Genomic DNA, 25,974 nt, shown 5'->3' with positions numbered 1-25,974 from the left:
ATATAAGTAATATTATTTGAAGAAGGTTATAATCAATTACTAAAGTAAGAGTAAATACTAAAATTATTATATCAATTTTTAAGCCATACTGTTAATAGCTGTTATAAAATCATTTCATGGATAGAATTATGATTTTAATTCATTTAAGAAATTTAATTAATATTCTTAAATCAAATATTGGTGAATATCTTAAAATAAAATTAAAAAAATACATTCAAAAAATCTTTCACAATTTTTACTCTTACTTTATTTGTATGTTTTTTTGTTAAATAAATATGGTGTTGTTTGAATCTTAATTTATATCAAAATCAAAAATAATTTTTTAAGATATTATTTTTTAACTTTCAATAAATTTTTAGTTTGATTAATTTTTCTTTAAAAGTTAAATATAAAGAGTTTAATACTTTTAGAAAATAATATTAAATTTTTTAATATCTCAAAACTATTCTTTACATCTTAAAATATTTTTTTCTAATTAATTTTAGTGAATTTTATTATAATTTTGTTTTTTTTAAATAATATTTTCAAAGATAGTTTTAAGTTATAGATAAATTTTCTACCACTAATAAATATAAACCCAAATTTAAATATTTATTTTGTAACAAAATTTAAAAAAATCCATTTTTAAATAAATAAAATATATTCAAGTCTACGATTACACTTAAAATTTTTCTAATTATCTTTTATTATTATTTTCCACTAAAAAAAAATACTTTACTATACTTTAATTTCATTTATTAAATTTAATTGTAGTAGCTATCTATGAGAAACTGTGTTAATATTTTAGTCAACTCAATTTCTATTAATAATTTTTAAATTTATATTAACTCATTTATTATTCAAAATATTTGAATGCTAAGAAACAATTCAAAAATAAATTAAAATATTTAACTATTTTATAATTTAATTATTACCTATCTTCAGTTTATAATTAAACAAAGCTTAAATTCATAATACCCAAATATAAAACTATTCTGCACTTTTAAAATGTTTTTAATTGATTCAATAAAAAATTTATTTATTTATTATCCAGGTTTTTAGTCTTTTTTTAATTTAAAGATATTATTAAATGAAATAAATTAATTCAATATAAATTTTATATTTAATAAATATTTTTTCTAAATTAAGCATTTAAAATTTATTTAAGGAATATTTTGTTTTTATAAATGAAGGAATGACCAAATCATGAATAAATTGAAAAAAAGAGAACCAGCAAAAAATAAATAAAAAATAAAAAAGAAATAAAATATATGACTGAATCAAGAGATACTAATTAATATCTTAAATACATAAATCGATCAAATTCAATTTCATAGGATTAATTATTCTTATTATCTATTTAGCTGTTGCGGATAAGAATATATAAATTTTAAATTTACAAAAACGATACATGTTAGTGAATAGTTTTGCTACTATATACTGGTTTTGTGGGTAATTAAATAAAAGTGTTGTGTGTGATATATCTAAATCTAGCACTCTACATTTAGTTAAATTGCCTACAAGTAATCTTAATAGTAGATTCTCTATCCATATTTATAAACTCTTTCAATCAAAAAATTAAAGTTAATTGAGTCAAGAAATGATGATAATGAAGATTATTTTATATAAAGTTCTTTTTTTAAATTAAAAAATGCTTCTTTTCTTTTCAAACTTGAGCAGTTGCACATAGCTTATTAGCAGCATCTTCAAGGAGACTAACTAAAGTTTCTTGAGATTGTTCACGATCCTTTCTTTCCTCATCAATCTCTGATTTGATTCTATTTACGAGTTCCTTAAGCATTTCGAAAATGGTTGACTCAGTTTCTTCACGAGTTCTCTTTTAGGTAGCGAGGAAGTCATGGATTTTCTTAATTTCATCAGCAGCCTTCTTAAGAGTAATAGAGTCACAGCTTTCTCTTTCAACTCCTTCAGATTTAACTATTTCATATAGCTTGGGAAGATCAGCTTCTAAGGTTGCATTAAGAGAGCTAAGTATTTCTGAACGAATCTTAGTTTCAGTTGAAATATCAGCGCGGAGGAAGTTGATCTTTTCTTCTAAGTATCTCACTTACTTTGATTCGGAATCACGACGGCTAGCTATTTCGTTTTCTAATTTTTATGCAAGTTTGTTGTCTAAGTTGGTAATTTCCTTATTACGAGTTTCAAGCTATAATTCGAAACTCTTTGAGTTATCTTCAACCAACTTTTAAAGCTTGAATACTTCTTCTTTTAATCCAGCAATTTTCTTATTGTATTATTCAATTGATGTATTAAACTTTTCATCAAGTTAACGGACACGCTATTCAAAATTATCGATTCTGTTTGCTCTAGATCCTTCTTAAGAAAGAGGAATTTAGGAAAGCTTTTCACTGATTTTATTGAAACGTTCAGCGTAGGGACTTGAGTAGATACCGCTTTTTTGCATTTTATTTTATTTGTTTAATTGTTGCTTTACTTTTTTATAAAGGTAATTCTGAAGAATTTTTTAGATATTTTTTAGTTATCAAAATATTAATGGATTTTGATTATAAGTTTTTATAACTTTTATTTTATTCAATTTTTATTTTCAAAAAAATAAATAAATAAACAATTAAACAAACAAACAAACAAATTATTTGTAATTTTTTGTAAAAATCATTCATCTTCATTCATGCATTTATATAAATATGTGTGTTTGTGTTTATATTTTTCTTTCTTCTTCATTTTTATTTTAAAATAAAAAATCTTTCTTTATAAAGTTTTTCAAGATAAATCTTATTTTAATTTTTTTATTAATTTCTTTCATATTTGATTTCTAAATAAGTACTGACTTATTCATTCATTGATAAAATTAACTACAAGAAACTATATTAATTTCTAACCTTCTTGTCATAATAAATTTATAATAAGTTAAAAAATAAAGTGAGCTCAAATATTTCATAAACAACTAGTTAATTAATATCTGTGAAATTCATTAAAAATATACTTAGTATTTTTAATTTTCATAAAGAGTTTATATATTTAGTCCAAAATAAAAATCTAATTTTATATTTAAATTATTTTAAAAACATTCCAAATATTAATGTTAATATATTGAAATTTAATAATTCAAAATAATTTATTAATATTTAATTTAATTTGTTTAGTTTTAAATTAAAATTCATCATTTTAAAAGATTTAAAAATGAATGATAAAATATTTATAAATATTAATTTATTTTTTCAATCTTCATTTTAGTCACTAAATCTTAATTTATTATTTTAGACTGCTTTAATTGCCCATTTAGCCAGCAGATAAGAATCTTCCCATCTATCTTCTACTGTATAGCAGTCAAGCAAGATTATAATAATTTATTTTTTTATACCTGTTTCAGAATCCTTTATTTTTATGAAGCTAGCAAGACAAGGTCCTGCTGATTGAGTAATTCCTGTTTTGATTCCACAAAAACCGTTATTTAGTAGCTTGTTAGTATTAAACCATATTTTATCAGATTTTTCACTCTAATTATCATATACGTCAGCAATATGCTCTTGTTTTCTTACAATTTATCTAAATACTGGAATTTACATACATTCTATACACAAAAGCCCTATTATTTTATTTAGGCAATTTAAACAAACAAAAAATTTTTAAATAATTTATTTACCTATGTCATAGGCTGTAGAAACATTATTGCTGTCTGGTAACCCAGTAACATTTGAAAAAAATGTAGAATGCATTCCAATATCTTTACAAAATTCGTTCATTTTAACTATAAAGATCATTTTGGCTTGAGAAGCTCGCTTATCAAGCTCACTGTTTAACTAATACATATCCATTTAAGGATTTAATTACTTATTTTAATCCATATCTAACATGGCTCCAATTTTTATTGCTATTAATTCTGCACAGTCATTTCCACTGGGTAAAAGTAAACCATGAAATAAATCTAAAACACTTAGCCATGTATCTTTTACTAGTTTTCCACTTGTACCTTCTATTTAGGTACAACATTCAGTTACTTACAGTAAAATTAGCTTTATATCAAGCTATAGGCTCTCAAATAATTTATAAGCAACATAAAACGTCATTAATTTTGTAAGTGAAGCTACTTCTCTTTAAACATAGCACTGTTTCCCATCTATTAAAGAATTGCTCTCAAAATCAAAAACAGACCAGCTTTAAGCAGTAACTTCTTTTGGAGGAACTATTTATTTGTTTATATCTCTATATCTAGGACTTTTTGATCTCTGTTTTTTAGTTTATAATAAAGGAGGATTAAATTCTATTTTTTTATTTTTAGGACTTTATTAGGATTATAAAAAGCTTTCTTAATTTTTTTTTTTTTGTTCAGAGTTTAATTAAAATTCTATAATCTAGCTATCAAATAAATTTTCGTTTATTTCATAATTATTTGCGTTATCAAAGCTCCTATCTTTTTTATTTTGCTGTTTTTAGTTTTAGAAATACTATTTTGAAAATTTATTTTTAATTATTGAAGATCTATGAGGTGTAGTTGAAATCTATGTACAGCTATTTAAACCATTAAAACCTAAATTTTTTTATTACGAATGTTAAACATTTAATTATGTCGGAAATGTAAAATCATTTATTTCCTGTTAATCATAAAATTATGGATCAATATTTAAATTGATTTCTTACCTATGATTTTTTTGTTTTGATTTAGAATTAATATTATTTTCTTCAAGACTTTAATTATTTGCTTACTATTTAACAAGTTTTTCATATTATTTTTATGTTTAAGAAGTTAGTTTTGGTAGATCAATTTTTTTTTAGTGGTTCTTTACACTGTTATGAATATTTTATTAGTACTTAGTTGGAAGTTTTATACTTTCAGCTTCAATAATAGCTTTAGAATACAAAAATATTTAAGTTAAAATATATTTCTTTTAAAAACATTTAAATTATGAGCTCAATTATTAAAAAAATAAATAAATATTACTGGATTCGTTAGCTTAGCTGAGAGAAAATTCATCTAAACTTCTTTACATATCTATGCATTTCCCATTCTGGTTGGGTGAAAATAAAAATGATTCATTATGATTTTAAGGTTTCTGAATATGCGTTTTGTTTAAATCTAACAATGCTTTATTAGATTCTTTACGGAATTTTGTTGAAATCATTGCAGTTGATGGAAAAATATAGTTTTTATCAATCGATGTCTTTAGAAATTAGACAACATTTTCTTTTAATGAAAAAGTATTTTCCTATTTTTAATTTTATAGAATTCCTTTAGGAGATGAAGGAGAGGAGCACTTATTATTTAAGCTATATTAAGTGATATATATAGGAGGGCTTGCATATTTTTTATCTTTAGGACAAGAAGAAAAACCTTTCTATCTAGTTTTGCACAAAGGCAATTAAAATATTCTTTTTGTTTTATTTGAAGGAGATTCTTGCTAATTTTAAATATTATTAATGGGAGAATTCCTCAATTCTGATTCAGCTATTTTTCTTGAAACCTTAGCTAAAAGATCATTAAATGTGAGGTCTCTTTTCGGTGTTTGAATTTTATCAATTTTTTTAAAATCTAATTTTTAATCCTAAACTAAGCTTATTTATCTATTATTATAGCAATAAGCCTAGGATTTTTATAGAGCATCAGGAGATTTAATACTTTATTGTTAAGTAATTTCAGCAGAGTTCTATGAAATAGATCTTCTACAATTATTTTTATTTTGGGTGCTTGAGCTTAAATGTTTACTCATCACATTTTCTATTTTAGGAAATACATCTATGTGCTAAGTCTCCAAGAATTATTTTACTAACTTAGATGGTTTTTAGGTTTCTTTGTTATTTATTGGCGAAAACAGAACATTCTTTTTATATCTTATTGAAGTAGGGGCAGACACCCTTTCTAAGTTGGATTTGACAAAAATTTAAGAATAGATATCATCATTATTTTATATTTTATAATGGTCCACTAAAAACATTTCTAAATTGTAAATTAAAGAAAAGTAAAAACATTCAATTTAATTAAATTAAACTAAATATTGTGTAATGTAATAATAAATTGTTTACCACTAAATACTTATCTAATTTAGATCAAATTTAACACCAATGAATTTTTATCAAAAATAATAATATAATCATTTATTTATTTATCATCTTCATAAAATCAAATTGTAAGGTTATATTTTTATTTAAATACTTAATCCTTGTTAATTGAAAAATCAATGTTAAGCTCAAATTTTTAATCATGTTAAAATATTTTTTATAAATATTTTACTTATAAATACATATAAATATAAAAAACAGGCTAAATATCTTGGCAAAAATATTAAATTGAATTTTCTATTTACAAAAAATTATTTTTTATTTAAGATATAAAATTTAACAGAATTCTTTAATTTAAAAATTCTATGAAATAAAAAGTAATTTTATTTTGTTTTCTAATTTTTAATCAAATAATTTATAATATTATTATTAAGTCCTGAAGTTAATCATCGAATATTGTATTATTTATTTTATCTATTTAAATAAAAATATTAGAAAAATTATATTAAGAATTTTAAACTTAAAATAAAATCAAATAAATTACTATTGATATATTAAAAATTAATAAACTTTTCTTTAAATTACTTATTTATTATCATATTTATAATAAATTAGAATTTATATACCATTATTTATTGTATTAAATCAAAAAATAGCATATATTTTCCTATTTAAATAATCAATATTTTTCTATTGAGTAAGAAGGAATTTTATCTCAAGTAAAGCATTATAAACTATTTAAACATGAAATAAATTTATTTTTTTTTTAAGAATTAATTAATTAATTTTAAAAGGATACACTTTATAAAATTTAGTACTTTTTAACTATTTCTTAAATGAAAAATAAATAAATGATATTTAAATTTATAAAGATTAAATCAAAACAATTATCAATTTTCTTCATCTGATTTTTCTAAATTGTCAAGATAGTCATCTATTTCTTAATGATTAAGATCTTAATCTTCGTCAATATCATCAAACAAAAGCTTGTTTACTTTCTCCTTACTTTTTAATTTATCTTCATCCTCAGCTTCTTCTGCATGGCTATCACTTTTCTTATCATCAATTACTTCCTCTTCCTCCTCACTATTCTTTTTCTTTTATTTTTCAGCAGAACCAAACTCTGGTACTCCGATCGAAAAGGAAGCAGCAGGTACTTCCTAAATATTAGAAGCAAGTGTACTTTTCTACAAAATTCTTTAAATTTCTTTATCATGTTCATCATCTTCTTCTTCTTATTAATTTGTTTAGCTTTATTCATTATTTAATTTTCTAAGGCACTCGCTGACAATAATTTCTAAATTGGTCTTTTTCTCTTCTTCTTCTTAATCTTTGATCTAATTATTTTGCTATTTATTTTCATTTTAATTTGGTTTATTTGCTCCGATTTCTTCAAATAGAAGATCAATAAAGAATCCATCAGAAACATAAACATTAGATGTAAAATCTATATCTGTTTTCAATAATCTTAAAACATTGTCGTGAGTAAATCCAGTATGTATTAACATTCTAAATATTGGATATCTAAGCTAATTTGAATGATAGTGCTTGCACCTAAAAAGAATATCTTCATATACCTTGTTATTAACAAATTTAAGTTTAATTAAAGTGTAAAAAAATTAAACTAAAAATAGTCAGTTACTTCAACACCATTTAAATCAAACCATAACGATAAATCATTTTAGCTATATGAAGCAACTCTGCCTTATCCTAGGGAATTATAAATAATTTGAGAATCTTTAAACAGTTGTAGATAAGGTCTAAATGAAATATCTTCATTTCCTTTTTCGTCTTTTCTCATTATTTTTGGTACTTCACTAAATATTATTTTTTTAAGCTTTAGAGGCTTGTTGTTAAGCTATATTTGTAAATTTAATTAATATAAAAACAAATTTTAAAATAATTTATTCATACTTTTACTCCACTAAGTATATTAGCAAAATAGTTTAAATATAATTGCTATGAAGGAAATAGAATCTTTAAATCTTTGGTTTTAGTTTATTTGCAAAAGAAAGTTAGTGCTTCTCCTGGATGATTAAACGTTTTATTTAAGCATAGTAAGCAGCTTATTATAAGTGCACTTCTACCACGTGTATTTTAGCAATGAATGATAGCTACATTTTCTGGATCACTATTTAACCATGAAATCACACTTTTGCAAATCATAAATATCTCTTACAAGGAAGGATTAGGATAACCAGGCATATTGTGATCAGCTACCTTTTAATTTAATTTTAAAATGAATGATTTATAAAATAAAACTAAATTTTTTATTAAATAAATGCTTAAATTTTAAAAATATAGATTTATATCAATTTACTATTTTTTTGTAAATGATTAATAATCAATTTATTAGAAATAGCATAATTTTAAAGCATTTTTACGTTTTATCTTCATAAAAAATATGATAAATTTAAGGAGTAAGAAAATATAAATAATTGTTCTTTAAAAGTTTTAGTTTTATATTTTGAATCTATAAATAATATATACCTGCTCATTGAAAGGGAAGACTTCATATTTATGTTCAGAAACATTCCAAATATAATATTATTGCTTGAATCTTTCATTTAAATATTTTGAGAGACCTACTATTTTATCTTATGTAGGGAAATTCATCCAATAAATACGATCTATAATTTAGATTACATCCTTTTCATATTAGTGTTTGCTATCTACTTTTTCTTAAATTTTTTATTCTATCTTCTCTATTGTTTGTTTTCCTTTTTACTATATTACTTTAAGTTCTTGCTAAACTTAGTTAATTGCTTTTTTTAAGAAGTTCATTTTCTATCCTCACAAAATAATCAAAAAAGGTTTTTATTTAATTTATTTTTTGTTTAGCAAATTTTGTTTCTAATCAGTCAAATTTTATTTCATTCGCTTTTCTTCTTATTTCTTATATAAAACCTTAAAAGAATATCTATATCTAATAATTTATAATAATATTTATAATTCCCCTATTTGATACTAATCTTTTTATAGTATTATAGAGTTAGAATAAATTTGAAAACAATCAAAATATTTAAAATCAATTTTAAGGCTATTACTATTTTATTAAAAAACAAAATTTATTGATACTTTAATGAAAATTAAATATAAAATTTTGAAGTACTAATTTTAAATTTTTATCTTTTCAATAAAATAATCAAGCTATCATCAATACATACTTTAAAAATTAATGAAATTAATTTTATTATAGCTATCTGACTTTTTATTTATATAGAAAATATTAATATAATTTAAATAAATCAAGCTATTTACCACTATGAAATATTTTTTTAGAAAATAATTCTTCTATTAATTCTTATAAAAGTAATCGACAGAAATATATAATAATTAATATTTCTGTTCCTTAATATAAAATATAATAAAAAATTTTGCTATTGATTGATAAAGCAAACAATAAAATAATTTAGATAAATATTAATATCTATGAAATTCTCTAAGGTGGTTATTTTTTAACATTAATAATTAACTATAGATAGGTATTTATACAAATTTCTTCTTTTTCATAAAACATAAATTAATTATCTCTTAATTAACAAAACACATGATAATATTATTTAGATAAATATAGATGTCTATGAAATTATCTTAGGTGGTATTCTATTATTAAAAATAAAAGCAATTAATCACAAATAGGTATTTACAGATAGCAATATAAAAATTTTTATCTGTTAATTTAACAAAGCAGCAAATAATATAATTTAGATCTATATTTATATATGTTGCTTGACTTAAATGAGAATAAAATTGTTTAAAATATTTATCTGTTGATAAATAATGCAAATAATTGAATAATTTAGATAAAATAATAAATTAATTAAGATTTACCATTAATTTTAAGTTAATCAATAATTAAATTGATATTCTTAATTTTTATTTTAATATTTCGTGTAACTAAATTAATTAATAATTGCACATAAATCAAAATAACTTCAAAGTAATATATACCTTACTCACTAAATTACTTAAAAAAAGATGAAATCCAATATACTCTAAGGTATAGGATCAAATACTTACTATCAGAATTGGAAAGAAGATAAAGATTATGAGGCTCATATTAAAAGACTTAAATAAATTAATGATAAATAAATTGATGTTGCAAGAAAATATTCAAATTTAGATAAACTTATAGATTATTCTCATAAAAAAAGAGAGCTAATCAAAGATTTTAACAGGAGAGAGTACATCTTCAACTTGGGATAAGAAAATAATAGAATTAAGAAACGACTAGAGGAAATATCTACAAGCTAAAGTAAGGATAATAAGCATGCCTAAGACCATAATAAATTTTCTTAAACTCTATATAATAATAATAAAATAATAATTTAAAGATAAAAAAATGATCACAACAAGCAGCTAGAAGTAGAAAATTTTTAACTTGCTTCTAGGATAATGAACTTGAAAAGTTAGTACACCTCCGAATAGCATAATACGCATTTTTAATTTCATTTATAATATAAAAAGAATGTATAAAAGTTTAGGAAAAGAGATAGGAGCTTGATTCTTAGTGTATAATCAAATTAACTTGATGAGTATTCACCAAATAATAGTGTTTTTGAGCTCGTTAGGCATACTGCAACTAACTCCACTCACTTATCATAAGTAAATAGCCCTTTAGGAATGAGTACTCCTAATAACAATTCTTCTTTTGTTCTATCATAAAAATAAACACCAATGAAAAAACGAGAAAATAAATTTAACTATTAAGTTTTCTTAAGCAGGCCTAAATATATCAACAGTACTTAGCCATTAGATAGTTAAAATTAATAAAAATCTATTGATCAAATCAGTGAACCATCTAAAGATTTTACAATAGAAAAAAGCATAGATTCATCAGTTTTAGATGACAAGTAGTAATAGCCATAAAGAATTCAGAATAATCAAGAGTCAAATAAAAGTGCAAGCAATAATCATAAATAAAAGGAAATCATAGATGAAGAAACTAAAAAATATGTATTAGGAGGGAGAGATATATTTATAACTGCTAGGATGAAAAAAATTAATTTTAAAACATTCATCCCAAGCGAAGCAGATGATGATCTATTTTATTTTATCATAAACGCAGGGGATAATAAACCTAACAGGACTTAACTTAAATCATTTAAAAAAATACAGAGCAGTAACTATCACCTTGCTTTCATATCTGAGAAGTTTTAGTAAAATGAATAAAAAGTTACTTTTTAACTTTGGCAAAATAGAAATAACACTAACATATTTTTAGGAGAATTTACAATAGATGTTTCTTAGTAAGTGGAAAATATTGATCTGGATTTAGAAGTAAAAAAATCAGTTCCAAGAACTTTTATTTCAGGAAGAGTAACTTTAAACCTTTCTGTAACAAAACTATAAAAACCATAAAATGATTAAAATATTTAGCTAAACAATCAATCCTAAAATAATTAATCTATAGATAAAGGCATAAATAAAGTTTCTAACATTGAAGAAAGAAAAAATTCATCTTAAATTTAAGTAAATACTATAAAAAATAACAATTAAAAATAACCTGCTCATTCTTCTCTACACTGAATTCCAAATCATAGCATTAAAGTTTTATTAAATTGTAAATATGTAATGAAATATTTAATTAAAATTTGTTCTATTAATATGTAAATTTATTGTCTATCTATTTTTTAAGCATAAAAAAATATATTCAATTCATAGAAAATTTTTTTTAATTTGATTCAGAATCAAATAATATAATTGTATAAAATCAACAAATTTAATTAAATCAGATATCTCTGATTGTAAATTGGTTATTACTATTATTATTAAATGATAAGCAATATGACTAATAATTAACAAAAAATACTTGAGGCCTCTGTTATATTTCTTAAATTTTAAGACTTCTATTTAATTTCATATTAAAGTTATACTCCTTTATTTTCTATTTTATTTACAATAAAAAGATCACATATTTAAAAATAAATTACTATCAGCCATTTTAAAAACTAAAGATTTTAGTTGAGATAATAAGTATTTCTATTAACTAAATAAAAATAAGATTTACTTGTTCTAAATTAATTATATATATTAAGTAATCTATCAGATGAGCTCTAGTAATTAGCAAAAGTAACCAACTGTAGAAGATATTCTATAGGCTCATTAAAAAATAAAACCTTATATCCACTAAACTCCAATTATCACATGCACTTCATTGAATCAGTTAGTTGGAGCTGATTTATATTTTAAATGTGAAAACTTCTAAAAAGGAGGCTCGTTTAAATCAAGAGGAGCTGCTAATGCAATATTGTCATTAAGCAAAGAATAAAAAAAGAATGGTAAAGATTTTATGTTAAAATTATAGAATTTAAATTAAAACTGTTGATTTTTATTTTTAAGGAGTAGGCACTCACTCTTCAGGAAATCATGGAGGAGCGTTAGCCAGAATGGCTTAAATTTTTTAGATACCCTCCTACATTATCATGCCTTTTGATGCACCTAATAGTAAAAAAAGATCTGTTTAAAATTATGGAGGTAAAATCATAGAATGTGGTGCAACTATTGCTGATAGAGAAGGTACTTTAGAAAAAACTAGAAAAGAAACTGGATGTGAAATTGTGCATCCATACAATGATTATAGAGTAATCAAAGGTTAGGGAACTATAGCTTTAGAGATTTATTAATAAATTTAAAAACCTTTAGATTTTATCATTACTCCGGTTGGAGGAGGTGGCTTATTAAGTGGTATTTTGATTGCTTCAAAAGCTATTTCACCATCAACTAAGGTTATTGCAGCTGAGCCTTTTTTGGCTAGAGATGCATATTTATCTTTGATTAGCGGCAAGGTTGAACCTCAATTTCCTCCTAAAACAATAGCTGATGGAATAAGAGCAAATTTAGGAGATAAAACTTTTGATATAATTAAGGACAAATGTGATGGAATTTTACTTGTAGAAGAACAAGAAATAGTTGATGCAACAAATTTAATTTGGTAGAGGATGAAAATAATAGTTGAACCTACTTCTGCAACTGTACTAGCAGCTGTAATTAAAAACAAAGAATTATTTAAGGGCAAAAGCATAGCTTTAGTTTTAACAGGAGGTAACACAGATATTGAATATAAACCAAAGCTTTGAATAATGAATATGTATGTAAAGCAATAAAATATGATTACTTAAGTAAAACCGTACTTTATTGATTATTCTTAATAGTAATCAATTTGAATTTAGAAATAATCCCCTAAATATCAAATTAAATTAATAAATATAATTTATCAACGTGTTGAAAGAAATGTGTCAAATATATTTAACTAATTTATGGTATTTAGTATATTATTAACTTTACTTACAATTACTTTTATATCCACTTAAAGATCTATAATTACTAAATTTTTTTTTTAAGAAATTTAAGCATGTAAATTCCATTTTATGTGCAGAAGTTTAATCTATTTCATTTTGTTTATGACTTGAATGAATACACCATTTGCTAATCTATTAAATAATCTTTTGGCGCTTAAAGGCTGGAAAACATATTCATTTAAATGAGATAAATGATGCAAGATATCAATTGTCAAATTTACATAATCTTGCATTCAAATTTTCTCAAAGAATTTCATGTTTTGCGTTAGTAATTAATTTAAATTAAGAAAGTCTTTTAATGGTATATGAATAAGTAAAAGAGTGAGTGAATATGCGAATATTTGGGTTGTTATGAATCAATTTATAATTATATATTTCACAAAAAAAAAAAATAAATAATTTAAAAAAAATTTTTTAAATTAATAAGTTTTGATAAATCTTTAAAATAAATATCTTATAGTTAAATACGCATAAAATTAATTAATATTATTGAGTAGAACAAACTTTTAAGGAAAGAAGATCAATGTTTTCATATAAATATATACCAGTTTAAAACGAATAGAATTTAAAGCTTTATAAATACACTGGATGTGATAACTCCCTACTTTACAACTATATTCTTGGCCCTATTGCAGAGCTTATTTTAAAGTAAATATATTTTTGATCTCAATTATTCTTCTGTATTAACTTTATTTTACTAATTAAATGTTAACCTTTCCATATGAAGAATCACTCCAGCTTGGATTGCGTAAGATAATTATTTTAAAAATACTATTTATCAATTACTTTCTTTATTTATATAATAGACCTAACACAGTAAACACTTTAGCAACTTTAAGAATTATTATAAATATAGTTATTCAAAAAAACCAAATAGAAAATTTTTAAAAATGTAAAATTGAATTTATTAATTAAACAAATAGCTCACTCTTATGGGATTTCTATGTGTTTTAATTCCTCACTTGATATTATGGTACATGTTCCCTGATAAACTTGAAGGTGATGTCCCTCGTTGGTATTGTCTTTTTGTAAGCTTAATGCATTTAGTTTACATGGTAAAATAGTTTTTTAGAGTTAGTTTATATATATTCAGATAACTCCTGGGTTAATTTTTTAAAAAATATAAATCAAAAATTAGAATTTTGACAACCTTGATGGCAAGCAAGCAAGAAAAACTGGTAATTATAATAAATATTAACATTTTGTGCAGGTTGGTATTTGATTATTGATATCTATATCAAAAGGAAATTCATCACCAATGGGATTGTTATTTGATCACGGTTGTGATGCTATGATAGTTTTTGTACAAGGCATTACTTTAGCAACATGCATGGGTTTTGGAAACAATTACCTTGCTTATCTAGTTTATGCATCAGGAGCTATTCCTTTTTACATTACTACCTTAGAAGAAGTAATTAATTAATTTCAAATATTATCAAAGCAAAATTTTTGAAATTTAATCATATAGTATTATACAGATATTATGTATCTTCCTTTAATAAATGGAGCTGCTGAAGGATGTTTTGCTGTTGGTTTCTTTATATTTGTTTCTGGTTTATATGGTAATACAGATTTTTAAATTTATTGTTATATTTTATTAATTAATTAATTTACTAAAAGGTCCTGAATTCTGGGGTGTTGACTTTTTGATGGGAATGAATAGAAGAGAATTTACTTTATTTGTAATTTTAGTTGCAGGTTTTGTTACATGTTTAAACATGTAAGAATAAATAAACATTAATGAATTATTTTTTTCAAAAATTAGTTTTTAATTAATATAGATAACATTTAATTTGAAATAATTATTTTATTTTTGATATTTTTTGATTATATGTTTACTTTTTTCTGAATGGATAAACGTTATCTTTTTTATTTTTAAAAGATTTTATAGAATTTATCTTAAGAAAGGATGGAATACTTTAGTTGAGGCTGTTTAAAATACAGGCTTCAGTTTCTTCATTCATGGAGCTATCACTTATATTTTCTTCTTTTCTCCAGCTAATATTGGATACACTCATACTAGACTTTTAATGTATGTTAGCGGTTTGCATTGGTGCAAGAGTTGTGTAATAGTTTAATTTTTTTTATTTTATTTTAAGTATAATAAAATAATGTCTTAAATTTATCAATAAAATATTTATAAAAAACAGTCAATTTTATAGATGTGTCATGTCTCAAGATCTGATTACTTTTAGTTTAGAAAAGCTTCATTCCTTTTATTCGTACCTCTCTTAGGTAATACTATTGCAGGATAAATTTTAGGAAGTGCTCCAGTTTGTGAAGTTCTTATGTTGAAGATTGTTTTGGTTCTTTCTTTAATAGGTAATATAAATAAATAAATAATAGTATAATTTTTATATAAATATAATTTATTAAAAAAGTATATTTCCATATGGTAATTAGTTCCATTAATTAATTCTGTGCCGCACTCAATATCAGAACATTCTATGTTAAACCTGTTGATACTAAAAAGACAAGCTGAAAGAATTAATAAAAATCTACTTTTGATTAATATATAATAGCAAGAATAATATTTAAATAATTTTAATCTCAATTTTGTATAATATATTTGTGTGAATCATGAATTATATATACTGAATAAAAATGTTAAAAATATACTTTTTTTCTTATGTTTTTAAAAATTAATTACCTACCTATGTAATTGGCTATAATTTATTTAATCATAAATTATTTTACTTTAATTTATTTAAATCAAGTATTTATTTATTTTTCTAGTAATACTTTTTGAATTTTCTAAAAGGGGGAAAAAAATATATTGCAACGAAAGTGTTATCGTTAGCTAACGATTGTGTTCTGTTGATTAAAATAAAATTATGAAAGTTAATCCTAATTGCTTTCTAAAAAGTGGTGAATGCTTTTTATGAAATAAGAAATAAATAAAAAATAATTACAATGTTCATAAGATAAGATGAGATTATTGGAAGAAACCCAAATTGCATGAAAAGTTTTATTTATTTTTCATATTTTTTTTGAAAATTATAATACTAAAGTTGTAAATAAATACACACATATATGTTTATTTCCTTGCATTTGTAAAATAAAAAATATGATCCTATCATTTAGAAAGGGAACCACCAAATTAAAATTAATTTTCAAAACTGAATTCCTCAAAATAGATTGAAAAGATATATAAACAAAAAATTAGTAAAATAAAATTTATATTGGTCTTATAAGTTACGGATAAAAAGGAAGGAAGACAAAGCTTTTAAAACTAGGTAGTAGTATAAGAACACTATAAAAATTTACATAATTAGTTCCATACATATTAATGAGTAGTAAAAGAGCTAGTATCTAATCTTCGTTTGGCATTGAAAATGCTTAGCTCTAAAGACTTTTTGAGCCAGATAATGTTCGTGATCACGACAGTATTAAGATTATAAATAAAGATTATGCTGGTATTGATAGTGTTATGAAAATGCTAAGGACCGATGCCTAAAGAGGTATTTTAGGTACCCCTTAGGATATATAAGAAAGATAAAACAGTTTCGGTGCTAATATACCTCCTTAAAGAGAGTCAAGTTCTCTTTTAGAAATGGTCTTAGAATGCTTTGAAGATTTCATGCTTTAAATTCTTTGCGTTGCTGCTTTGGTAAGTACTGTAATAGGTATAATAGATGAAGGTTGGGCTTCTGGTTGGATGGAAGGTGCAGCTATTATGGTTGCTATTATCTTAATTGTATCAGTCACTGCTGGTAATAACTATGCAAAGGAAAAGTAATTTTAGAAGCTTAACGCAAAGAGAGAGGAGATGAGTGTTCACGTAACTCGTAATGATAAGATAGTTTATATCGATGTCAAATAACTTGTTGTAGGAGATATTCTTCATATTCAAATAGGTGATCTCCTTCCTGTAGATGGTATTTTAGTAGAAGGCTCAGAAATTTACATGGATGAGTCTAGTGTTACAGGTGAATCTGATCTTATTCCTAAGATTTCAATCTTTAATATGACTTAAGCTAATTTGAAGCAATAACCTTTTATGATCAGTGGATCTAAAGTTATGGATGGTAAAATATTTATTCGCTTATCTACTTATTTTATTTATTATTATTTTTCAAACTACTTAAAATGCATCACATTATTTTCAAAATCCAACTTCATTATCTAAGCTCCTTTGATTTCTGGATTCATATTTTTTGCTAAGATTTTAACATGAAGAAATAATTTTTATTCCATTTAATTATTTAGTTAGATTATGAGAAATAAATTCTAAATAAAATTAAATTTAAAAATCTTAGGTAGTGGAAAAATGTTGATTTGTTCAGTAGGAGTTCATACACAATTAGGATAACTAAGAGAAAGACTTTAAGAAGAACAACCTCCCACACCTCTCTAGCTAAAGCTTGAAACTATTGCAGAATAAATCGGTAAATTTTTGAAAAATAAAAATGAAAATATATGTTTTTATTTTAAGATATTTAAAATTTCTTATTGAAATCATATGAAAGTTATAATTTCACTTTGAATTGGTTTTAATTAACTTTTAAGTTTACAATTTTTTTAGTTATTTATTTGTTTGTTAATATAATATAAATTCTTAAATTAATTTTTAAGTAACAAATCAATTTTGTATTTCAACAAATTAATTTTTAACACTTTAATTTAAATTTATTATATATTGAAAACAAATAGGTGAGGTAGGTACAATTTTTGCTGGTCTTACCCTTTTGGCTATGATCGTAAATCTTGGTATTGATATCTACCTTGGTCATCACTGTTTCACATGCATTGAAACAGTCTCTTACATTATAAAAGCCTTTATGACTTCTATTACAATTATTGTCGTAGCTGTCCCAGAAGGTCTTCCTTTAGCTGTTTCTATTGCTCTTGCTTACAGTGTCAACAAAATGAAGGATGAAAACAACTTGGTTAAATAGTTGCAAAGTTGTGAAATTATGGGTGGTGCTACAACTATTTGCTCTGACAAAACTGGTACTCTTACTCAAAATATAATGTCTGTTCAAAGATTATATATTGACAATTAAAATTACAAGCCTCCTCATATTACTCCTGAGTTTATCCCTGCTTAACTTGCATAGCTTTTCTCAGAATGTGCCTGCTTAAACTCTTCAGCTAATCCTACTAAAAACTCTTTCGGAAAGTTTGAATAAATTGGTAATAAAACTGAATGTGCCTTATTAGAATTAGCAGATAATTTGGGATACAATTATGTAAAAGTACGTTAATAAAATTAGATTCTCCGTACCATTCCTTTCAGCTCTTCAAGAAAGAAAATGACTGTTCTTATTAGACTCCCTAACAATAGAATACGTATTTATGTCAAAGGAGCTAGTGAAACTATTTTGGATAAATGCTCAAATTAAATCCTAAAATCTGAACCATATTTTAAACCTATTGAAGATTCCAGTAAGATTAAATAACAAATTATTTTGAAATATTCTAATGAAGCTTTCCGTACACTTGCTTTAGCTTACAAGGATATTGATTATAATCCTAATTATGATTAATTGACAGAAAATGTACTTGAATCTGATTTGACATTAATTGCTATTACAGGTATTAAAGATCCTTTGAGAAATGAAATTCCTGAAGCTGTCAGAAAATGTAAATCAGCTGGTATAACAGTTAGAATGGTCACTGGTGATAATGTAATAACTTTATAATTCAATTGATTATTTCATTTCTGCTATTACTTATCAATAACAGTTTAAATAAAGAGAAGATTGATAAACATTCATCCATCTTCACCTAATTTATATTTCTAATCCCATATAATTTTAATAATAAAATTTTATTCACTCAAATAAAGGTAAATACAGCTGTTGCAATTGCTAAAGAAGCTGGCATTATCTCTGAATCCACCAAAACAAATACATTCCAAAACTAATCTGGAAACACTGGAGGATTTGAAGTTATGGAAGGTAAGAAATTCAGAGAAATTGTTGGAGGTATCGTTTATGAAAATCCTTAAGGAAAGAGTGTTGCTGAAAAAGGTGCTTCTAGAGTATAAAATCTTGAAATGTTCAAAGCAATTGCAAGAGAATTAAAAGTATTAGCCAGAAGTACTCCCGATGATAAATACACTTTAGTTACTGGTTTAATCTAAATTGGTCATGTAGTAGCCGTTACAGGAGATGGTACTAATGATGCCCCAGCACTTAAAAAGGCAGATGTTGGTTTCGCTATGGGTATTGCAGGTACTGAAGTTTCTAAGGATGCTGCCGACATTATTTTATTGGATGATAATTTTGCAAGTATCGTTACTGCATGCAAATGGGGAAGAAACATTTATGATTCAATCAGAAAGTTTATTTAATTCTAATTAACTGCTAACATTGTTGCCCTTTTCATGTCATTCACTGGTGCTGTTATTCTCAAAAGAAGTCCTCTCAATTCTATTGAAATGCTTTGGTAAAAATCCTATTTTAATTTTAATAATTTTAATTAAATAAATAAAAACTAGGGTAAACATTATTATTGATACCTTCGCATCATTGGCTCTTGCAACTGAACCTCCAAATGATAAATTACTCGAAAGAAAACCATATGCTAGAGACGAAAGTATTATTACTCCTAATATGTGGCGTAATATCTTTGGTTAATCACTTTATTAAATAATTATGCTTACTTTGCTCCTCTTCAAGGGCCCTGAATGGTTTAATGTTCCTAATTCTTTCAAAATGGAAAAGTATGATCCTGTTTAAGCCTAACATTTTACAATTTTCTTCTAATCATTTGTTTTCATGCAAGTCTTTAATGAATTCAATGCTAGAAAATTAGAAAAGAGTGATATTAATATATTCGCAGGATTATTCAATAATGCTCTCTTCTGGGTAGTTATCATCATCACATTTATAGTATAATTCCTCTTAGTTGATCTTGGTGGTAGATATGTTGGTGTTACTCCTTTAACTTGGGAATAAAATTTAATCTGTCTTGGTATTGGAGCTGGTTCATTAGTTGTAGGTGTTGTCATTAAAATATTCCCTAATTTCTTATTCAATAAAATTAAGCTTTTTAGAGAGGAAGAAATGGATCAAGCTAAGTTGGATCGTTCTTTCACTTCTATGATGCGTAGAAAGAGTTCAGTTCGTATGGGTACCCATATGAGCGGCAAAGGAAACTCTAGAGAATTTTCCCATTAAGGTTGATATTTAAACCCTTTCATGTAATCTTATCTTTTAGCATAAATAAATAAATAAGACTTACTCATTAATTTTTTAATTTATTTAAAAAAGATAAAAAATTAAAAGCGTGAGCTGCTAAGAAGCCTCTTAAATGATATGATAAAATGTAGGAAATATATTTAAAATATTTTCGCTTTTTCTCAAATAAAGTGGTGTAGATAACCTAAAAACTATTTTTAATTAAAAGTTGTTTCATGCTATCTATCTATAACTTTTGTATTTTGTTTTAATATTTTTCTTTGATACAAGATAATAAGTTTAATTCAATCAATCTTTTAGAAATTTATAATCAAATAAATTACTCCTTGTTTTAAAAATAAAATTTTAACTTTGATTCTCATGTATTTAAAACGTTAAGATAAATTTGATACAAGTAATAAATAAATAAATAAAATATATTTGTTACAATTATAATTATAAATTAAAATCAATTTCGTACCTTAAAATTTAAATCAATTTTATACTATTTAAAATTATAATAAGAGAATTTTAGGTTTTTAGAATTTTATGTCATTTTAGGTTAATTGTCTATTGATTGACTAGCTCTATATCTCCTAAGGATAAATCGATTTATGAATTTGCTTATTAAAATATGTCTATTTTTTTTGACATTTATTTTGAAACTTTAGGGCTTTTATATATCTTTTTACCTATTGAAATTATATTTCTTTTTTTATTATGGAGAGGTATTCCTACTTATTTAATTTCTAATCCTTTTTAATTCGATTTTTTTGAATTTGATTTTTTTACCACATTAATTATCAATGTCAAACCTTTTGAAAGTTTACAAATTTTTATGAGTTTCTCAAAAGGTACATTTTACAGAATAAATATCAAGAAATATATCACATTGTATATGAAAATGAGTACTCCAGTAACAAGACCTATATTCATGTAAAGGTTAAAATAATATTATGGAATCGTTTCGAGAGTTCTTAAGTAGATGAATAAATAGTGATTTATAGCTATTAAAAACCATGACACAATTAGGATACTATCTCCAATAATCTTGTATATTTTAAGTTTCTAATTTTTGAATGACTTCAAATAGATCTATGAAATAAAAAAGCAAATTTTAATTATAGGTACAGCAGCAACAACAATATTAGGATAATTTATAAGCTAAACAACTACGAAGCATAAGATTGTTTTCTTTAGATATCCTATAAAATGATAGCTACGTGAAAAAAAATCATATTAAATAAATATTTCTAAGGCTAAGTTTCCTTTTTCATGATTTTCGTTAATCAACCTTTTGAAATTTCTATCTCTCAGTGCAATAAACAAGCTTACTCCATAATATAATAGAAATAAAGCAAAAATAATAGAAAGATAAAGTCCAAATCTAGTAAAAGTAGACTAATCATACTCTTCAAGTGAGCATTAGATTTAGAGATATATTCCAAAAACTAACAATAAATAGCTCTAATCTAACAGTCCAAAAATTTGCTATATTACTAAACACTTTAACTTCATCACAATTTAAATAATATTATCTACATATTTTGCTTCTTTGAAATTTATCAAAGTATATGTGTTATCTAAAGATTATAGTAGGTAAAATCTTTTTTTGTTGAGATAATGAAAAACTATAAACATAATGCACATTAATACAAAAATAATTGCATATTATAGTATAGCATCTTAAGCTACATATAAAAAATTTTTGAGAAGTCCATAATTTATTAGGATTTGATTTGAAGGTAAAATAATTTCGTTCTCATTAAGACTAAATAAAGAATACCAAAAATTATATTTTTGTTTAGACATGTTTTATTGTGACAAGTTTTATTCTTCAGGTACATTTTTAAAAAGAAATGAGCCAAATATCCTTAAAAAGCTATATAAACTAGGAGGAAATTGAGTATTGATAAGTAAAATCAAGCAGATAGGTTAAATTGTGTTTAGAATCTAAAATATTATGAAAAACCTTTTCATGAAAGTGAAAATAACATTCAAAATCTAATTATTATTATTCTAAAAAAACTAAGAGATTTCGTTCATTTTAGCAATAGCTTCCTTTTAATCTTAACTTGTCTTTAATATCAAAGGACCTACTTTAAAATAGTAACTTTTAAGTTTATATTTAGGCTTTAACTATTTTGTTTTTTACTCATTTCTAATAATTGTGTTATCTTTTATTATAACATATAAGTATTCAGATGTGACACTTTAAAATACTTTTACTTTCATAATTATTTAATTTTTAGAAGCAGAAACTATTTCTTGATTGAAATTTGTACTACTCACTTGTGTTAAGTAAAGCTTAATTCCTTAATTTAAAAGAGATAAATCTTAAACATTAATTTCTTCTGAAAAAGTAAAAGTAACTTGAAGATCACTCTATAAAGTTACATCATTAATATCAAAACCTTCCTCACATAAGCCATTTTAATTTATAAAGTTATTCTAGTCTTAGCATTAGCATTATTTTTAGGAGTTTAACTCTTATTTATAACTACAGGATAAACATTCATTATTTTAACCTCCACTGCATGTTAAGCATGAAGGATCACAATTAGAACATACCATTTACTTACTATCAAAATACTAATTTGACTAACATTAGATACAATATATAGAGCTTTTATACTTGTTTTTATCTTAGCATAAACATTGAGTTCCAGATTATTCTGAGCTTTTACATTGAATACATATACTAGGAGTAACTGAGTCACATATTTCGCAATCTTCATTACAGCCTATTTAATTTGGAACACATTCACCTAGTAAATTTTCTTTATATCCTACTTGACATTAACATTTAGGATAATTAATTCGGTTTATAGCACACTCTATGCAATTACTTGAATAATTTATACATTTGCTACATTCACTATTACATTCTTTAAAAAAAATAAAAAATTTAAAAATTAAAAAAAGGAAACAATTACTTTAACAACTTTATGTTATTTAATCATAGAAAAATCCATCGTAGCATTAACAAGTCGGAATCTCATTCATATAATTATTTATGCATGAAAGACAATTATTTGAAGAGTATTTACATGTTTTACATTTTGGATCACAAGCTTTTATTTTTGTAGATAAATATATTTTTATAATTGATAAATAAAATAAATAATACGTAAACATTTTGAGGATAAATTATCTTCATAAAAACCATCTTTGCATTAACAATTTTTAGAAACATCTCTTGTTGGTTCCCAGCATTCAGTGCAGTTGTTTGGATTGTATTTACATTACTTGCAAACAGAGTTACAATCTATAAATTAAAAAAATTTTAAATAAATTTTGCAATATATTTAAAATACTCTTTACCTATTGGTTTACAATCCTATTAATTAGATTCATAGTATTAAGGGTAGCATTAACATTGATTATTTGGGTCTCTTGTTGTAGAAACGCATACTTCACATTAATTTAAATATGTAGAATTCAGTTAAGCACAATATTTAATTGGGTTGTTTACTTAGATACATTGATTAAATTACTTGTAATAAAAGTAATAACTTTATGGGTTTTATGAATTTTAGCATATATCATTTTTATCATAAGGGATACATTCATAATTTTTTTAAACATAGTTTGGCTTGCATAATAAACAATTTTTAGTCTTGCTTTATGGGCTAACCTAAACAAAGCAGTTATCATCAAAGTAACCATAATCTGTTGCTATTGCAATGTAATTATTAGAATATATTTCTATCCTATACAGGTTAAATACAGATTGGCTAAATTAAAATATTTAAAATTAATTTTATTAAAGTTAAAATAATGATTACATATCAGCAGGACCTGTGAAACGGTGGGAGGAAATATTTGATAGAGAAAAAGATGATTAGACTTCTTAAATATTAAAAGATTAACAAGCATAGTTTAAACATATTTTTAGAGTCAAAATTATTGATTAATTATATGAATATGTTTTTTATACAGTAAATACTATATGATACCATTAATCAAGAAGTATTTTAACAAAATTAACATTTTAGCAGCTGCTTGAAAAACAAAACCTAAAGTAATATTCGCCAAAATTAAATAGAGAACTTTATTATAATTGTAGGGACATTAAAGAGTTTGAAGATTACAAAGCAGAGTAAAGTGTCCACCCATTAGAATTAATAATAGTATTAGTGTCTTTAATATTCATTTGAAAATGAAAGTTGATAATCAAGATTTAATTATCTGACAATGGTTATTAAGCAAAACTTATCTATTAGTTTTAATAAACTTCGAATATGCCGAAAATAGAAATTTTAGATGTATATTAAATAGCTTGATTATTTACTAAATTATTGATTGATTTGTCACTGCTCTCATATTAAATAATAGATAAATACTTATATATATCTGAGATAAACCATTATTTAAAACTATCCTAATACAGTGTCATTAATTAGCTTTTATCTATTATACTAGAGGTAGAGAAGTTAATGTAAACAAAATATCTAGATAAGTATTAGCTACAATAATTCCCTACTGTTTGTGTCCCTCCAAATTTAAGCTAAACCTACTAAAAAGTTAATAAGTTCGACAAACCAGTAGTTGCTTGGCTGGAAATTATTTTCGTACTAGAGTTTAGGAAAATATAAATTTAAATTTGCTATAACTCTAAATCAACTGAAACATAAAATAGCTAAATGCCTAATCCTGAAAATAGCGAAAACTTCATATTTTTAAATTAAATTAAATTAACATTAATTAATTATTAAAATTAAATTACTTTGTATTAAGAATTGAAAAAAACTTTTATTTCAATTAAATTTTAGTTTGATCTGTAAAAAATTACTAACTCTAAATTGATTGCTAAATTAACTAAATCTTAAAGCTAAAATAAAGGAAAACTAGTGTTATTTATACTTCCATTAACTAAGCTTGATGTGAATTGTAAAGTTATTGCTTTTGAATTATTTAATTAAGTTTAACTAACAATTGCCAAATTATTATTCTATGAACAAAGATCAGTATTGCTGATAAAGTTAGCAGTTTCTTAAAATTAATAATTTTCAACTAAGTCAACACATTAAAACCCATTATCAAACTTACTGCAAGTTCCATCTTATTTATTTAAAAATTAAATTGAAATAAAATTTGAAATATATAAATTTACCTGAATTATATCCTTTGTTATATTTTAAACACTGATTTGCTGACACTCCACACTTCTCACAGTTATTACTACATCTTTAACATTCTTAACTCGAAAGAGTATTATATATATATAATTTATAAGATGAGCATTAGCAAGTATTATCAGAAACCTAAATTTATCTATTTAAGCTTTAACTAACACAAAGTAAATCTCTGCTAACTTACCTTAATTATTAATTATACAGTTGTTAGTCTGGTATTAAAATATTTATATCTAAGCATTGGCTTATTCCATCAAAATAAAAACCTTAAAAACATAATAAGCAATATCCATCTCCATTTTCTATTTGAGTACCTATTAATTATTTGCAATTTTATCCTTAAATATCTTAAAATCTCATTAATGAGCCTTTGAACAAAATTATATCTCTAATATTCCATATTACTTAAGGAATTAAAGTTGATCTTTGAAAAAATAGTAGATCATAGCT

General features: G+C 23.6%; 8 protein-coding genes across 8 annotated transcripts; 4 read left to right on the top strand and 4 right to left on the bottom strand. All coding sequences in view use genetic code 6, as the record gives it.

Annotated features, from left to right (window-relative positions):
• Positions 1 to 1,645: 1,645 nt before the first annotated feature.
• On the bottom strand, positions 1,646 to 2,404 carry TTHERM_00688560 (KdD6; the record flags this gene model as incomplete). Its single annotated transcript, XM_001026958.3, has 1 exon — positions 1,646 to 2,404. The coding sequence occupies one exon, from the start codon at positions 2,402 to 2,404 to the stop codon at positions 1,646 to 1,648; it is 759 nt and encodes a 252-aa protein (XP_001026958.1).
• Positions 2,405 to 3,179: 775 nt separating this feature from the next.
• TTHERM_00688550 (D-alanyl-D-alanine carboxypeptidase family protein) lies at positions 3,180 to 5,891 on the bottom strand (the record flags this gene model as incomplete). The annotated part of the gene is made up of 3 exons (XM_001026957.2): positions 3,180 to 3,547; positions 3,605 to 4,807; positions 4,901 to 5,891. The coding sequence occupies 3 exons, from the start codon at positions 5,889 to 5,891 to the stop codon at positions 3,180 to 3,182; spliced, it is 2,562 nt and encodes an 853-aa protein (XP_001026957.2).
• A 954-nt stretch (positions 5,892 to 6,845) lies between these two features.
• Positions 6,846 to 8,739, bottom strand: TTHERM_00688540 (PTEN tumor-suppressor protein C2 domain protein; the record flags this gene model as incomplete). The annotated part of the gene is made up of 4 exons (XM_001026956.3): positions 6,846 to 7,532; positions 7,598 to 7,813; positions 7,870 to 8,175; positions 8,446 to 8,739. The coding sequence occupies 4 exons, from the start codon at positions 8,737 to 8,739 to the stop codon at positions 6,846 to 6,848; spliced, it is 1,503 nt and encodes a 500-aa protein (XP_001026956.2).
• Positions 8,740 to 9,936: 1,197 nt separating this feature from the next.
• On the top strand, positions 9,937 to 10,462 carry TTHERM_00688530 (hypothetical protein; the record flags this gene model as incomplete). Its single annotated transcript, XM_001026955.2, has 2 exons — positions 9,937 to 10,370; positions 10,426 to 10,462. The coding sequence occupies 2 exons, from the start codon at positions 9,937 to 9,939 to the stop codon at positions 10,460 to 10,462; spliced, it is 471 nt and encodes a 156-aa protein (XP_001026955.2).
• Positions 10,463 to 12,007: 1,545 nt separating this feature from the next.
• TTHERM_00688520 (pyridoxal-phosphate-dependent protein) lies at positions 12,008 to 13,037 on the top strand (the record flags this gene model as incomplete). The annotated part of the gene is made up of 2 exons (XM_001026954.3): positions 12,008 to 12,239; positions 12,301 to 13,037. 2 exons carry the CDS (start codon positions 12,008 to 12,010, stop codon positions 13,035 to 13,037), a joined length of 969 nt encoding a protein of 322 aa, XP_001026954.1.
• A 745-nt stretch (positions 13,038 to 13,782) lies between these two features.
• Positions 13,783 to 15,741, top strand: TTHERM_00688510 (CDP-alcohol phosphatidyltransferase; the record flags this gene model as incomplete). The annotated part of the gene is made up of 11 exons (XM_001026953.3): positions 13,783 to 13,907; positions 13,987 to 14,007; positions 14,066 to 14,075; positions 14,183 to 14,314; positions 14,398 to 14,437; positions 14,504 to 14,670; positions 14,728 to 14,821; positions 14,880 to 14,979; positions 15,142 to 15,325; positions 15,410 to 15,581; positions 15,641 to 15,741. The coding sequence occupies 11 exons, from the start codon at positions 13,783 to 13,785 to the stop codon at positions 15,739 to 15,741; spliced, it is 1,146 nt and encodes a 381-aa protein (XP_001026953.3).
• An 807-nt stretch (positions 15,742 to 16,548) lies between these two features.
• On the top strand, positions 16,549 to 20,392 carry TTHERM_00688500 (calcium-translocating P-type ATPase, PMCA-type protein; the record flags this gene model as incomplete). The annotated part of the gene is made up of 5 exons (XM_001026952.3): positions 16,549 to 17,287; positions 17,519 to 17,647; positions 17,913 to 18,889; positions 19,051 to 19,652; positions 19,705 to 20,392. The coding sequence occupies 5 exons, from the start codon at positions 16,549 to 16,551 to the stop codon at positions 20,390 to 20,392; spliced, it is 3,135 nt and encodes a 1,044-aa protein (XP_001026952.1).
• Positions 20,393 to 22,473: 2,081 nt separating this feature from the next.
• Positions 22,474 to 24,505, bottom strand: TTHERM_000688477 (transmembrane protein, putative; the record flags this gene model as incomplete). The annotated part of the gene is made up of 8 exons (XM_012800802.1): positions 22,474 to 22,563; positions 22,616 to 22,967; positions 23,022 to 23,274; positions 23,437 to 23,460; positions 23,517 to 23,654; positions 23,711 to 24,123; positions 24,175 to 24,235; positions 24,346 to 24,505. The coding sequence occupies 8 exons, from the start codon at positions 24,503 to 24,505 to the stop codon at positions 22,474 to 22,476; spliced, it is 1,491 nt and encodes a 496-aa protein (XP_012656256.1).
• Between the last annotated feature and the right edge of the window lie 1,469 nt (positions 24,506 to 25,974).

The sequence above is a fragment of the Tetrahymena thermophila genome (assembly GCF_000189635.1).
Source record: "Tetrahymena thermophila SB210 genomic scaffold scf_8253915, whole genome shotgun sequence".
NCBI lineage: Eukaryota > Ciliophora > Oligohymenophorea > Hymenostomatida > Tetrahymenidae > Tetrahymena > Tetrahymena thermophila.
This window is presented reverse-complemented; position numbering and strand designations above follow the sequence as displayed.